The following is a 12,665-nucleotide window of genomic DNA, read 5'->3' as shown; positions in this document are numbered from 1 at the left end:
ATTTACCAGTCTAATTTTCCTTCCCAGAAGTGAGAAGATCCCAAATCTAACATAAGTCCAAAATTAAAAAAAAAATTAACTTGTAAACTGAACAAATAAACAGAAATAGAATCCAGCCATATAAACTTCTATGGTCAAAAAGCCCAAGATATAAAGATAATTTTAAAATATAAGAAAAGCCACAATGAAAAACACAGATTGGACACAGGCCCAATAAAAATGTATAAAAGAACTAAAAGTGATTTTTAAAGCAAAAAAATATATATTTTTAATAAAATCAGGGCAATAGAAGAAAAGAGACCTATGCAAGAAATTATGAAAAAATTTGACAAAAAATGGAATTCTCATGTAAGGAATGGTAGCTAGATGGCAGAATACATAGAGGTGAGTAAACTATAAGAATGAGATGATATAGTAGAGGAAAGGAATCCCTAAACTCTCCCAAATTCTCTTCCACACAATGCTTCAAATAAATAATTCAAGAAAGTCAACAGTGAAGGAGACATTTTAAAAATCCTGAAGAAAATAACAAGTTTTTAAAACAGAATAGTCCAAATGGTAAAAGAGGCATGGAAATCAACTGAAGAGAAGAATTCTGGCCAAAAAGAAAAAGGTTACAAAAATTCATGGACAAAGCTTATTAAAAAGTAGAATTGGATAAGAGGAAAACTAATTATTGTACATGAGACACCAAGAAATAATAATAATAATAATAATAATAATAATAATAAAACCTCCTCCCAGCTTTCTACTTCTCATTTTGGTTGCATTTGTTTTGTTTGTACAAAATTTTTAAATGTAATATAGTCAAAATTACCCATTTTCACATTTATAATGTTCTCTGTCTCCTCTTTGGTCCTTAATTGTAACCTTGTTCATAAATGTAAGGTAGATTATTCTATGTTTTCTCTAATTTTTTTATAGTCTCATCCTTTATATTTAGATCATGTACCCATATTGATGTTCTCTTGGTATACAATGTGGGATGTTGGTCTATTTCCAATCTCTGCCATACCATTTCCAGTTTTTTCCAATAGTTTTTATCAAATAGTAAATTCTTATCCCAAAAGGTTGGATCTTTTGATTTGTTAACCACAAAATTACTATGGTCATTTATTACTAGACTTCCTATACATATTTTATTCCACTTATCCACCACTCTATTTCTTAGCCAGTACCAGGTTGTTTTTAACACTTATTGCTTTGTAATAACAGTTTGAGATCTGATACTCCTAAGTCACCTTCCTTCACATATTTTCATTGATTCTGACCTTTTCATGATTCCTGACCTTTTGTTCTTCCAGATAAACTTTGTTATTATTATTTCCAGATGTATAAAATATTTTTGGGCAGTTTGACTGGTATAACACTAAACAAGTATATGAATCTAGGTAAAATTGTCATTTCTATTATTTTTTGGTCTACCCCATGAGCAACTAATATTTTTCCAATTATTATATCTGCCTTTTTTGTGTGAAATGCCTTTTGTAATTAAGTCCATAATTTCCTCAGTTTGTTCTTGCAAATAGACTGGAATTTCTTTTTCTACCTCTTGCTGCTGGACTTTGTTGGTAATATATAGAAATGCTAATGACATGATTTTATTTTATATTTTTTAATGTTGTTAAAGTTGTTAATTATTTCCACTAATTTTAGCTGATTCCTTAGAATTCTCTAAATATACCATCAGATCATCAGCAAAGAATAATAATTTTATTTATTCATTGTCTATCCTAATTCTTTCAATTTCTTTTTTCTTCTCTTATTGCTATAGCTAGCACTTTTAATGCAATATTGAATAGTAGTAATGATAATGAACATCCTTCCTTCATTCCTAATCATATTTGGAGAACTTCTAACTTATCCCTATTACAGATAATGCATGCTGATGGTTTTAGATAGATACTATTTATTTGAAGGAAAGCTCATGCTCTTTGATGTTTTTAATAGAGAGAGATGTTGTATTTTGTCAAAATCCTTTTCTGCCTCTTTTGAGGTAATCATTTGATTTCTGTTGGTTTTGTTATTGATATGGCAAATTATATTTGTTCTTCATTTAGGTGTCAGCACCATATTTATGTCATAAAAGGAATTTGATAGGATCCCTTCTTTGCCTATTTTTTCAAATAATTTATGTAGTATTGAAATTAATTCTTCCTTAAATATTTGGTAGAATTCACTTGTGAGTCCATCTAACTCTGGAGATTTTTTCTTGAGGAATTCACTGATAGCTTGGACAATTTCTTTTTCTAAGAGAGGATTGTTTAAGTATTCTTTTTCATCTTCTATTAATCTGGGCAGTTGACATTTTTGTAATTATTCATTCATTTCACTTAGATTATCAAATTTATTACTATATAATTGAATAATATAACTCCAAGTAATTGCTTTAATTTCCTCTTTATTGGTCAAAGCATATGAGCAGCATATAGTATCATCAATTGGATATATTGGATATCAATAATAACCATAAATATGACTTTTATTTGTCAAAAGATATTAATAGGCAGTTTTCAGACTAAGAAATCAAAGCTATCTATAGTCACATGAAAACATGTTCTAAAAAGTATTGATTAAAGAAATGCAGATTAAAGCAACTTTGAGATACCACCTCACTCTTATCAGATTTGCTAATATGACAGAAAAGGAAAATGATAAATGCTGGTTGAAGTGTAAGAAAATTGGAAAATGAATGCACACTTAATAAAGTTGTGAACTGGTCCAAACATTCTAGGGAAAGGACTTATTTGGACAAAACTAATTATTGAAACTCTTTTGTAGTAGCAAATAATTGGAAATCGAGGGGATTTCCACCAATTCGGGAATGGCTGAACAAATGATGTATAATTATACATGAATGAAATACTATTGTTCTATAAGAAATGATGAGCAGGATTTCAGAAAACCCTGGAAAGACTTGCATTAATGGAAGCAGAGTGAAGAGTGAAGAACCAGGAAGTTGTTGTATACAGTAACAGTAATGTTTTATTACTTTTTAAATTCTTACCTTCCACCTGAGAATGAATACTGTTTACTGGTTCCAAGGCAGAAGAGCAGTAAGGGATAGGCCAATGGGGGTCAAGTGGCTTGTCCAGGGTCACATAGCTGGGAAATGTCTAAGGCCAGATTTTAATCTAGGACCTCCCATCTCCAGCTGCCCTCCCAATAATATTTTATAATGAACAGTTGTGAGTGACTTAGTTATTGTCAATGATCCAAGATAATTCTCAAGGATTCATGATGAAAATGCCATCTCCCTCCAGAGTCAGAATTGTTGAAAAGGTTTTACTTTATTGAACATGTAAAATCTATATCAGATTGCTTGCAGTTTCTGGGAGGGCTCAGGGAGAGAATTTGCCTCAGAATTTTAAAGAATGTTTAAAAATTGTTTTTACATGTAATTGGGAAAAAAGAAATTTTTTTAAAATGTAAAGGTCAGCATAGAATTGAATGATTTATCAGGGTTAAGGTATGGAAGGGAGAAGAGTGGAGCTTAGGAGAAAAAAAGCCAAATAGTAGAGAAATTGGAGGTTATGCCAGGAACAAAGAACAGGATTAAGGATCATAAGGATCATAAGACCCAGGGAATGATTTGGAATGCATTAATAGGACTGGTACAATTGTGAATGATTGTAAGAGCAGGAAGATGAGGTAGAAGGTAGGAGCAGGCCACTGAAATTTAATTCCTTGAGGAACTATGAAGCCATTACAGTTTGGAAGAGTTCAGAAGATTAGAAAGGGCTGAGAATAAGTAGAGAGAAATGCTACTGATTGCTGTCCTATAGATACCTTCTTGTTTGGTAGAATTGTTACCTGACCATAGACTTCTCACAATTAGAAGACTCTTTCCCTTCTCTTTTACAGTCTTAGGGTATTTTAATATTATACTGAAAGTCTCTGGAATACTTTCCATTGTGATGAAAATATGAATTGAATTAGATTCTGAAATCTAATAAACTTTTATGTTTAGATTTGGAAGACTCCTTCCTTCAAGGTAGGGTCAATTTCTACTGATCTCTGACCACTGTACTATCCTATAATGTATGTACATATATTATGTGTATCTATTAAATGCACACATACACATAAGTACATACAATTGTTAATCTAAGATAGGAATGGGGAAGATAGAAGGGAAGGGCAGGAAGAAAGGGATAAATATTTATATTGCACCTACTATGTGTCAGCCTCTGTGCTAAGCCCATTTTTTAATAACATATTTTTGTGATATCAACTGCTTCTGGAGTGAAAGAAGAGATAGTAGAGGAAGAATGATGTTATATGTAGGTTTGCATAAATATTTGTACATATGTTAAAGCTCTGTAATATCAGGCATGAGTTGAGGTAGAGAGCCCTGAACTCATTATGGAGAGAAAACTAATGTCCTGAGGTTGATAAATGATAGCTACCAGAATTTTAATGGGGAGTTTAATTCAGATAGTGTAAAAACCAAAGAAAGAGGTAGTGCTGTATGATTATGGTAGAGGGATAGTCTAAAAATGTCAATGGAGAGCAAGGAGTATTCCTCCTCAACTTTACAATACATAATAGTCAAACACTGACTTTATTTGAACTCTAGCCCCCTCCCCCCCCACACACAGAAATCCATTTTCCCCATTTGAAATTCTAGAAGTCAGTATCAAATTTCTCCTAACATTACATAATTGATCCTTCAAACTTTGTTTATTGTATTAGTGTGGAAGTTTTTGAAGGTTTCTTTGTACCTTTCCCTTTTATTCATTTTAAACCTTTATCAACAATTTAACTGATTTGGAGCATCATCCCATGTGGCAAATTGAAAGATTAAAAATTGTATTAAAATGTTTTTCTCCTAGATGTTGATGAGTATGCTGATCCCATCAACTGTGTCAGTGGTCTTTGTGTCAATAGTCCTGGTCGATATGAAAGTAACTGTCCACTAGACTTCCAGCTAAACCCAACTGGTATAGGTTGTGTGGGTATGTATAATTTAAGAAAAAAATATTCAGAAAATAATGAATATTTATTCAACTTTCTTAGAATATAAATTCCAATGATCCTTTTTAGAGAAGATTTTTAAAATATCTAATTTAAGTTAACTTTCCCCTAATTCTTGTTAGCTGGTGGTTGTTTACTAAATATTGGGCAATGGCTGAACAAATTGTGGTATCTGTTGGTGATGATTCGAATATCATTGTGCTGAAAGGAATAAAGACCTGGGGGAATTCCATGTGACTTGAAATGACTTCCAGGAATTGATGCAGAGTGAAAGGAGCAGAACCAGGAGAACATTGTACATAGAGACTGAGAAATTATGGCACAATCGAATTTAATGGACTTCTCTACTAGCAGCAATGCAATGACCTAGGACAATCCAGAGGAATTTAGGAATATCTACATCCAGAAAAAGAACTGTGGAAATGAAATGCATTAGAAAAATATGTGATCAATCACATAGTGTGATAGAGATATGATTGGGGTTTTGATTTTAAAGGATTGCACTACTGCAGATATGAATAAGACAGAAATAAGAATGGCTTGTTGGATTCTGGAGGGGGGAGGAAAGAGTGGAGGGGGTTATCATGAATCCCGTAACCATGGAAAAATATTCTAAATAAAAAAGGGGAAAAAAGATATTAATTATTTGTAGCATTCTTTCATCCAGTACCAGTAATTTTAAGTTCCCATTTTGTTCTACAGATAATCGAGTTGGTAACTGCTACCTGAAATTTGGACCCCATGAGGATGGGAGTTTCTCCTGCAACACTGAGATTGGTGTTGGAATTAGTCATTCCTCATGTTGCTGCTCTTTGGGAAAGTCCTGGGGAAATCCTGGTGGCAGTTGCCCACCTGTGAACAGCAGTAAGTATAAATATCTTTAAAAATGTTTTCCAAATGTCACAACCTTTTTCAGATTCCCCAGCAAGCATCCAAAACTAACAAGAAATGAAAGGGGGTGGGGAAGAAATCTAAAAAGTTGGTCCTTGTGTATCTTGAATGAGTGTATAAATGTCAAAGAAATAAAAATGTACTGATGTCAACAGTAACTTAATGTTGCAGTGAATGAATAATCTGTATTTTATATATATTTTAAAAATTCTCAAAAATAATTCCATCAGGCTTTACCAATTTTAATTATAAAATGCAATGGACTACTTTTGGCACAATCCCCATGGATTTTCTATCATTCAGTTAATATTCTTCAGATTGGCATGAAAATTCCAAGTACAATGTAATATTTTCCCTGAAAATAAAGTTCATATATCAAGACTTTTCAAGAATTCAGAATGTTAAATGGCATGTCTGTTCTGGAACAAAATGCACCAACCATTGTCATTTTTAGTAATTTCCAACTCTTTGTGATCCCATTTGAATTTTCTTATCAAAGCTAAGAAATTTAGCAAAGCTAAATAATTTTCATAGCAAAGCTCATTTTGCAGAAGAGGAAACTGAGGTCAACAGGGTTAAGTAATTCAATTTGTCTAGGGTCACAGTGTCTGAGACCAAATTTGAACTCAGGAAGAGAAGTCTTCCTAACTGCAGACCTGGCATTCTATCCACTGCTCTACCTAGCTGGCCTTTATGTCTATATTTACAAAAACATATATGTTTTTGTTTACAAAAAGGAATTTGAATTTTTGTCATTTTTCAAGTTTCTGTACTATAGTAAAGTATATTAACAAGAACCCAGTGTAAACCACAATGTTGCTTTCATTGTATCATAGAGAAGAATCTATTGTATCTTTTCTCAGATTCTGTTATGCTGTTTTGAGATTAATTTCCTTTTTTAAATTAGTCACCTTCTTATCTTCCAAATGCTTTGAAGTTCCAGCACTGGAAGGAGCTATAGCTCATTTTCTGTATAGTACTGAGTTTTTATTTACAAGAGGAAAGTTTTTATTTACAAAAGAAAAAAATTTTTTTCCTTCCCCTTTATTTCCACAGAATGCATATAATTTAAAAGGTTGTAACACCATTGAAAGGAGCTTTTGGAGAGTCAAAATTACATGACCAGCACAATAGTGGGTTTAATTTATATCCTACTATGCTAAAATCATTAACTATTTTAACTAACTTTTTAGTTGTATTTCTAGGATGTTTCCATATATCCCATGATATCATTTGCAGAAAAAGTTTTACCTCTTTGCCCATTATGATTTTTTTTCCAAAGCACTTTAACTTTTCAAAAAGAGGATTTATTTACCAAATATAGAGTACTTACAGCTAAATCCATAGTAGAAAGAAGATAAGAATTCCAGCATTATGAATTAACACCAAAGATCTCTGTTTAATCCTTAAAATTGTCAGCATGCTATCTCTCATTTACCTTTACACATCCAAGGAGGAATATATAAATAGAAGTGGTTAATAGTTTGTGCAGAAACTGATCTTGTCGTTTTCTCTTCAAACTATTGTGGAGACTCTACCAAGACTTCTTTTCTCCCCCAACCCTAAAAAAATCAGACACTAATTAATCATAACTAAGGGCACCAGACCTGAAGGGAAGGGTTTATAAATCTAGTAGGCCTCTCCTATACCTCTATAGAAAATAGTGAGGGTAGTAGTGACCAAGCTCAGCAAAACCCATGTCTTTAAGGCAAAGATGCTGAGGCAGTATTGTAGCACAATGTCTTGGTTATACTCACCAGCAAAGGAAGAGAGGCCATAAAATTAGATGTGGAGAAAGTTTTAAAACTTGAAACACTAAAACTTTCAAAAGAGGAGGCCCATAAATCAAGTAGACAATTATACAGCAAGAATCCTAAAACCAGAAAGAAAAATAAATTCAAAGAATTCACAAAATAAACAAATATAACTAAACTAAATATGGAAAAATAAAAAGTGCCTCATTAAGTCTTGTGGACAACGTGAGTGGACAGCAAAGAGAGTGGACCAGATGGGTTTGCAAGCAAATTCCACTAAACATTTAAAGATCAACTAATTCCAATAGTAAAGAAATTATTTAAAATAATAGGTCAAGAAGGAGTGTTATCTAACTCCTTTTATAAAACAAATATGGGACTGATACCTAAATCATAAAGAACAGAAACAAAGAAAATTATGGGCCAATTTCATTAATGAAAATGGATGTAAAAATACTAAATACAATCAATACTAGACAGGAGAATACAGCAAAATCACAAAGATTGTGAACAAAAAGGGTTTATAGCAGGAATGATATAAAGGAAAATTTTAATAAAATTGACCACATCAATTCAAAAGTAATAAAAATTCTAAGATTTTATCAATAGATACTAAAAATGGTTTTGAAAAAACACAACATTTATTCCTATAAACACTAGAAAGCACTGATATGAATGGATTTTTTTCTTAAAATGATAATAAGTACTTAACCTAAAACCATCAGCTAGTATTATTTATAACACGGATAAGCTTGAACCTTTCCCAATAATATCAGAAGTGAAAAAAAAGAAAATCCATTGACACCACTCTTAGTCAATATTGTATTAGAAATGCTAGAAATAGAAATGAGAAGAAAAAGAAATCAAAGGAATCATAATGGGTAAAGAGGTAATAAAGCTTTTTCTGCAAATGATATCATGGGATATGTGGAAAAATCCTAGAAATGCAACTAAAAAGTTAGTTAAAATAGTTAATGATTTTAGCATAGTAGGATATAAATTAAACCCATATAAATTATCAACATTTTTAATGTAACCCTAACCAAGCCTTGTAAAAAGAGATAGAAGGAGATATACCATTTAAAATAACCATAAACAGAATTAAACACTTGGGAGTAAGCCTGACCAAACAAGATTTTTAGTTGATTCTCTAGGATTCTTTAAGTAGACAATCACATCATGTGAAAAGAGTGATAGTTTAGTCTGCTCATTGCCTACTTTAATCCCTTCAGTTTCTTTTTTTTTCCTCTAAACACTGCTAGTGATTCTAGTACAATGTTAATAATAGAGGTGATAATGGGCATCCTTGCTTCATGCCTGATTTTATTGGGACTCCTCCTAACTTATCCCCACTGCAGATGATGCTTTCTGATGGTTTTAGATATATACTGTTTATTATTTTGGGGAAGGGCACATCTACTATACTTTCTAGTGTTTTCAATTAGAACGAGTGTTATATTTGGTCAAGATTTTTCTACATCTATTGAGATAATCATGTTATCTCTGTTGGTTTGGTTGTTGATATGGTCAATTATATGGATAGTTTTCCTGATATTAAAGCATCATTGCATTCCTGGTATAAATCCCACTTGATAACAATGAATAATCCTCATGATAACTTACTAGAATCTTTTTGCTAGTATTCTGTTTAAGATTTTTGCTTCTAATGTTCATTAGGGAGATTGGTCTGCAGTTTTCTTACTCTGTTTTTGGTCTACATGGCTTTGGAATCAGTATCATATTTGTGTCATAAAAGGAATTTGGTAATACTCCTTTGCTTATTTTCTTAAATAGTTTGTATAATCTTGGAATCAGTTTTTCTGTAAATATTTGATAGAATTAATTTGTGAGATCATATGGCCATGGGATTTTTTTTAGGGAGTTCCTTGATGACATATTCAATTTAGTTTTCTGAGATGGCATTGTTTAAGTATTTTATTTCCCCTGTTAATATGGGAAATTTACCCATTTCACCTAGATTGTCATATTTTTTGCCATACAATTGGGCAAAATAGTCCTTAACAACTACCTTAATTTCTTCTTCATTAGAGATGAGGTTCCCCTTTTCATCTTTGATACTGTTATTTTGATTGCCTTTTTATTAGATTAACAAGAACTTTATATTATTTGTTTTTTCAAAGTAATAGTTCCTAGTTCTTTTACTTTCAATTTTATTAATTTCTCCTTTGATTTTTAGAATTTGGGGATTTTTAACTTGTTCACTTTCTAGTTTTTTAATTTGCATGCCCAATTCATTGACCTCTTCCCTCTCTGATTTATTGATATATGCACTCGGGGATATAAAATTTCCCCTGAGTCCTGCTTTGGCTGCATCCTATAGATTCTGATACGTAGTTTCCTCATTGTCATTCTCTTCAATTAAATCATTAATTGTTTCTATGATTTTTTTTTCTTTAACCAACCAATTTTGGAGAATCATATTATTTAATTTCCAGTTAATTTTTGATTTGTCTCTCCATGTAACCTTACTAATTATAATTGTTATTGCATTATGATCCAAAAAGTTGCATTTATTATTTCTGCTCTTTGCATTGTTTACAATGTCTTTATGCCCTAGTACATTGTCAGTCTTTGTGAATGTAACATGTACTGTTGAAATGAAGGTGCTTTACTTTTAATTCCTATTTCTTTTTCTCCATATATCAATTAACTCTAATTTTTCTAAGATTTCATTAACGTCTCTTCTTTCTTACTTTTTTTTGGTTTGATTTATCTAGATCTGATAGAAAAAGGTTGAGGTCTCCCACAAGTATAGTTTTACTATCTATTTCCTCCTTCAACTCCACTAGTTTCTCCTTTAAAAATCTAGATGCTATACCAAAAATTTGGTGCATACACATTGAGTACTGATATTTCCTCATTGTCTATACTGCCTTTTATCAGAATGTAATTACCTTCCTTATCTCTTTTAATCAGAGCTATTTTTATTTCGTCTTTGTCAGATATCATGATTGTGACTCCTGCCTTCTTTTTCTCAGTTAATGCCCAATAGATTTTGCTCCAGCCTCTTGCCTTTATCCTGTGTGTGTCTACCTGCCTCATGTGTTTCTGTAGACAACATATGGTAGGATTTTGGTTTCTAATCCATTCTGCTATCTGCTTTTGTTTTATGGGTGATTTCATCCAATTCACATTCAGAGTTATGATTACTGCCTATGTATTCCCCATCATTTTGAGTTCCTCTTTTAGTTATGCTCTTTCTTCTTTCACTATTCCTTTCTAAACCAGTGTTTTGCTTTTTAATCACTCCCCATTTTCTCATCCCTATCTTACTTTCCTTCCTCCCCCTCCCTTCTTATTTCCATTCTTTAAGGCCTATTAATTGTGACCCCTACCTTTCTCTCTCTTTTAATACTCCCCGCCCCACTCCCCCATTTGTTATTCCCCTTCACCTTCCCTATAGGTTAAGATAGAATTATATAACCCAATAGATCTGGCTACTCTTCCCTCTCAGAACTGGTTTCATTGAGAGTAAGGTTTAAGTACTATCTATTACCACTTTCTTCCTCCCCTTCTTATAAATAATAGTATTCTTCACACACACATCCATGCACCTCTTTATGTGGTATAATTTATCCTATTTTTTCTTCTACAGGTTTCTCCTAGTAACAGTCTCTATTCTCTCCTTTTTTTATATCATCTTAAATAGCTTAGTACCACAACCTCTGCCTATGAAAAATTCTTCTATCTACTATGATAATGAAAACATTTTTTAAGAATTACTGATATCATTTTATCATATAAAAATATAATCAATTCATCCTTTCTTAAGCCCTTATATTTCCCCCCTCCCCTATTTCTTAATTACCTTTTAATGGATCTCTTGAATTTTGTATTTGGACATCAAATTTTCCATTTAGTTCTAATCTATTTTTAGGAATGTTTGGAAATCTTCTGTTTTGTTAAATGCCCATACTTTCCCTTGGAAGTATATAGTGAGTTTTGATGGGTAGATGATTCTTGGTTTTAGACCTAATTCTCTTGCCTTCTGGAATATCATATTCCAAACCTTGCAATCCTTTAGTGTGGATGCTGCCAGATCCTATGCAATCTTGACAGGTTCAATGATATTGAATTGTCTCTTTCTGGCTGTTTGCAATGATTTCTTCTTGGCCTGGAAGCTCTTGAATTTGGCTATTACATTCCTAGGGGTTGTCTTTTGAGGATTTAATGTAGAGGGTGATCTGTGGACTCTTTTGATGTCTATTTTGTCCTCTTCAAGAATATCAGGGCAATTTTCTTGGATAATTTCTTGTAATATGATTATGATTTCAAGGATTTTATTTTTCCCAGACATTCAGGTAAACCAATAATTATCATATTGTCTCTCTGGCATCTGTTTTCTAGGTTGGTTGTCTTTTCAATAATATATTTTATGTTTCCTTCTATTTTGTAATTTTCTTGGTTTTCTTTTATTAATTCTTGCTGCCTAGTGAAAACATTGGCTACCCAAATGTATTTTATGGTATAAAAATGATGAGTTGAAAGTAATAAACAGGGAGAGAAGAAATAGGAGGAGAGAGGGAAATGGATAATGTCCAGTGTTGAATAGTGAAAATATAATGATTTTGATAGTTTCCCAGATATAGTGGGAGGCTGCAGAAGAAAAGGATTGATTCTGGGTGACAAGCAGGAAATATAAAACAATAAATATATATATTTGTATAATATTAACATAATAATAAAAATATATAAGACCCTTTATGTAGAGAGGGTCTCATTTATAAATATTCCTGAGGGAGAGGAAGTATATGCATAAAATATAAGATGAGGCATCATGATAGCATTAGTCTGGAAGAAGTTGGACTATTTGAAATCCATCTTCCCTGAGGAAGTGTTGTGTATCCTGCCTCAGGAAAGGAAGGTATGATCTTTAAGGGGTTAGCTGACAGTCAGAATAGTGAAAATACAGATGCAGAAGTGAGTTGGTACAGCCTTTATTGCTAATAGGCAAAGAGAAGACTAAACTATCACCCTTTGCAGATGATATAATGGTCTACTTAAAGAATCCTAGAGAATCAA

The 12,665-nt window shown here is 32.2% G+C and overlaps 1 protein-coding gene across 5 annotated transcripts in view; it reads left to right on the top strand.

Annotated features, from left to right (window-relative positions):
• Positions 1–12,665, top strand: part of LOC100010760 (fibrillin-2) — a 170,558-nt gene that overhangs the window by 32,942 nt on the left and 124,951 nt on the right. For all 5 annotated transcript variants that reach the window (XM_056824701.1, XM_056824700.1, XM_016431337.2 and 2 more), the window contains 2 exons: positions 4,836–4,958; positions 5,680–5,841. In XM_056824701.1, the coding sequence (XP_056680679.1) occupies positions 4,836–4,958; positions 5,680–5,841 (285 nt within the window). The remainder of the gene's footprint in view (positions 1–4,835; positions 4,959–5,679; positions 5,842–12,665) is intronic.

This window comes from Monodelphis domestica, chromosome 3, assembly GCF_027887165.1.
Source record: "Monodelphis domestica isolate mMonDom1 chromosome 3, mMonDom1.pri, whole genome shotgun sequence".
NCBI lineage: Eukaryota > Metazoa > Chordata > Mammalia > Didelphimorphia > Didelphidae > Monodelphis > Monodelphis domestica.
The sequence above is the reverse complement of the archived record's forward strand: the minus strand, read 5'-3'. Positions and strand labels throughout refer to the sequence as shown.